The 4046-nt window shown below is 38.8% G+C and overlaps 1 protein-coding gene across 1 annotated transcript; it reads right to left on the reverse strand.

The window, feature by feature from the left end:
• Positions 1-1061: 1061 nt before the first annotated feature.
• LOC149553250 (cytochrome P450 750A1-like) lies at positions 1062-3047 on the reverse strand. Its single transcript, XM_089788712.1, has 2 exons — positions 2015-3047; positions 1062-1924 (listed from the first exon to the last, which is right to left on the reverse strand). The coding sequence occupies exons 1-2, from the start codon at positions 2918-2920 to the stop codon at positions 1313-1315; spliced, it is 1518 nt and encodes a 505-aa protein (XP_089644838.1). The 5' UTR covers positions 2921-3047; the 3' UTR covers positions 1062-1312.
• Positions 3048-4046: the final 999 nt, after the last annotated feature.

The raw sequence follows: 4046 nt of genomic DNA on the forward strand, positions 1-4046 counted from the left end.
GAAAAATCTTGTTGTAACTATAAATTAAATTTGTAAATTTAAGTGTAGCATGTAAATTCACCTCTTCTTTTTAATTTGATTGATACATGATATCATGCATGCATATATTATAGTGGGAGACAACTAGTGTTACTTCTTCATGAATACATGACTATGTATGTCATTGAGACACTTTTGATGGTGACATCACCACTGGACATGTGATTTTTACATTTGTTGATACATGCACATGTACAATATGCAATTTACATGTTATATGTTATTTATGATTACATTTTATATTTATTTATAGTTCTTAGACATTGATATCAATTTATGGATTGGGGTCAACACATCCTATACAACTTGATATTCACACTTAGACCACTTAGGTAGGAGTCATCATGATGAGACTTAGGGTCTCAATCAATAGATAGAATATTTAATTTTAGAAGGAGAAATAAATTGAAATTAACACATAACTATCATAATAATAATGAATAAAAAATTAAAGAATATAATAATTTGATTAATGTGAAGATATTAGATTAAATAAATAATAAAATTATTTGATTAATTTATAGAATTTAATATAAGAATCTCTAAAGAATAATATTTATGAATCAATAATTAAATAAATAATTAAATGTGATCAATTATAGAAATGGGGAATATTTAATTCAAAATTTGAATATATAGGAATGACACTAATTAATTAATTAAATAAATAATTATTTAACCAATTAATTGGAACATTAATAAAATTGTCGCACATGGAGAACATGACAATTTTAGGTGTGTGCACATTTATATGTTAAAATTCAACTAAATTTCACAGCGAAGATCTCCATGCTTCCCTCCCTCCCTCCCTCCCACATTGGTGGTCAACACTAGAAGTCTTTCGTACTAATTCCTTAAATAAAAAGAAGACTAATTTGATCATATAACTGTATATTAATTTCTTTATATTGTTAATTTATATCTTGAAAATATTGATTTATTACAAACAATGCAACCTCTCTTAATATCTACTACATAAATTTTATTTATAAAATATAAATTTCAACCTAATAATTTGCCTCTTTGAAAATAATAAATCTTATTCATTCCTCCAACTCATGATGTGGCATCTAAGAAAAGCCCTTATTACAATGCAAACCACATTTGTGCTACTACGCACTTTCATCTTGAAAAATATTATTACTGGGCATATAACGTAGTTTACGAAGTTTCGCGTAGACCAATTCACACGAGGTCTAGGGGGTTCCAACAATTATTATGGAGTGCAAATTGAACCATATACGCCATATCCATGGAAAGACACGGCCCTCTCTTAAATGGGATATTCAGTTGCGAGTCTCCATGACGGGCGGACAAGCAGTGGAGTCTTTCTCGGCACAGTTAATCCAAACTCTTCCTCCACATCCACCTCTCCCTCCACTGTCCAGTCAAAGCAGTGAAGAAGCTGAGCAAGTGCCAAGTCAACAACAGAAACTCCCATTGAAATTCCAGGGCATCCTCTTCTTCCTGTCCCAAACGGCAGCAGATCGAAATCCTGACCCCTCACATCCTTATTACTCCCCATAAACCGCTCCGGCTTAAACTGATGAGCATCTTCCCAAACGTCTTCATCCCTTCCCATGGCCCACACATTCACAAACAGCCGTGTCTTTGGCGGAATGAAATAACCTCCCACGCTGCACCCTTCCATCGATTCGTGCGGAATGAGCAGAGGAAACGGTGGGTGAAGTCGAAACGTTTCCTTCACCACGCATCGCAAGTAGTCGAGTCCCATGACGTCACTCTCCTTCACTCGGCGGTCTCTGCCCACAGCAGCTTCGATCTCTCTCTGAGCTCGAGCCAGCGTTGCAGGATTCCTCAGCAGTTCAGTCATTGCCCATTCTATTGTTGTCGACGATGTTTCGATTCCCGCGGATAAACTATCCTGCACAAATTTCCTTTTCTTCTTGAGTCAAAATATGTTAAAATTAGTAAACAGGATATAGCATGAGATCCGTGAGATTTATGAACTTACCAAGATGATTGCTTTCATGTTGACGCGTGAGATTGTTTGGCCGTCCGCCTCAGCCATGTCGAGCATCACGTCTACCAAATCCCTAACGCGATCTCCTTCCTTGGGATTTCCCTTCTCCAATCTACGCTGAATGTGCTCCTCGATTATCTTCTCAGCAAATCCATCGAACACTTTGTTGACGGCCTGCATTCGACCACGGATCCCTTGCAAGTCGATCCAGTCGAGAGAAGGAATGAAATCGCCAACGCAGAATGCACCGGCCACAGCGAACATCTCGTCAACCATTTTTTTGAAGCCAATCCCTCCGCTCAAGTCATCATCGGAGTACGTTCTGCTGGCAAACATTCTGGTGGTGATATTTTGTGTGAGGGAGGAGAGCCTCTTCTTTACATCCACATACTTCTCTCCTTTCCCGCTTTCCTGCCAGATGGAGGCGACCATGGCAGAAACTTCTTCCTCTCTCACAAATCTGAAAGAATCGATTCTCTTCACCGTGAGCAGCTCCACCGTCAACAACTTTCTCATGTGCCTCCAGTACGCTCCATAGAAGGAATACGCCACGTCTTGATGATCATAGCAAACGTATTTCCCATGTGTACAGATTGGCCTGGTTGCAAAAACCATATCATGCGTTTTGAGGAACTCTTTGGCCATGGCAGGAGAAGAAATGACAACGGTGGCAACGGAACCCAAACGCAGAAACACAATGGATCCGTATTTCTTTGCAAGCATGGTAAGAGACTGGTGAGGAAGGTTTCCCAAGAGATGGAGACTTCCAATGACAGGCCATGGACGTGGCCCAGGAGGCAATTTCCCATTGCTGTTCGCCTTATACAAAAAGCAATAAAGAAGAAAGATTATTCCAAATCCTATGGCGAGGGCCTCGTTCAGATTGAGGGATTCCATGCTAACAGAAAACAAAAGAGCTTGAATCTTGCAATGAATGGAAATCCACAAACCAATTTATGAATATATACTTAGGCACGGGAAGATTTCATTCAAATGGTAAGGGCATCTTCGCATTATTCAAAAGCTAAGGCACCAAGGTCGAGGAATAGCGTGATTAAGATGCCCCCGTCAAGTTACTCCCGCAGAAAATATTGAATGTTGATCAATCACGGTTTCTTTGCCCAAAAATTCAAACGCATGCGTTGAATGATATTATATCTTTCTGTCCTGTTCAATCCTCTATCATGTTTTCTTGACCAAAAAAAGTTAAACCCACTCATGTACGCGCCACTACGAAGACCATTCTCGGCAATTAAGATGAAGCATGATCAGCAAGTCAGACTTGGAGAGTTAGTTACTGGGCAACACGTACAGAGTGGTCCGTTCCCTGACAATTTCGGGGGTTTTAATTCTTAATTTCTAGATTAGAGAAGATATCAGAATTGCAGATTGACGAACGGGAGATTAATTAGAGAAGATCAGCAATCTTGATACCACGCCTGCCCATTTGCTATTACTTGAATGTTTGTAGAGCCTTTTCGACAAATTGTTTTGTGCATGTCCTGTGATTTGTTGAGGCATTTTGTCAAACAAATCAGCTGCGTTCTCGGTCATTGCTTATTTCTTTAGACATCTTGCTAAATAAGATTCTGGTTGGGTGGACTTTGACAGGAGCCATGCCACCACATTCACATTGCGAAAGCGCGGAAAAGTCATATCGAGATGCTTCTCGCCTTTATTGTTCTGGACATCCACCAAGCGAGCGGTTTCCCTTCGAACCTGTAGTCTTCTTCATTTTTCCTGTTCCTTTGTAATGCAACCTATAAAACCATCGTCATCTCTGGCGGTTACGCTTGCTTTGTGGTGAAGGAGGAACCTTTATAAATTGTTATAATGTCTTTTGGCTCAACTCACCCTATAAAGGAAACCTAATTCAAACTTTTGAACCATAACAGGTCATACTCTGTATTACAGAGTATGATTTAAATATCATATATTAAAAGGTTACAATATAATGGTAAATTGTTATTCTTTTATGTGGGAAGTCTTGAATTTCAGTCTACTTGAACTTAAACATATAATT

The sequence above is a fragment of the Cupressus sempervirens genome, chromosome 6 (genome assembly GCF_028749045.1).
Source record: "Cupressus sempervirens isolate cs-2001-9-10 chromosome 6, ASM2874904v1, whole genome shotgun sequence".
Taxonomy (NCBI): Eukaryota; Viridiplantae; Streptophyta; class Pinopsida; order Cupressales; family Cupressaceae; genus Cupressus; species Cupressus sempervirens.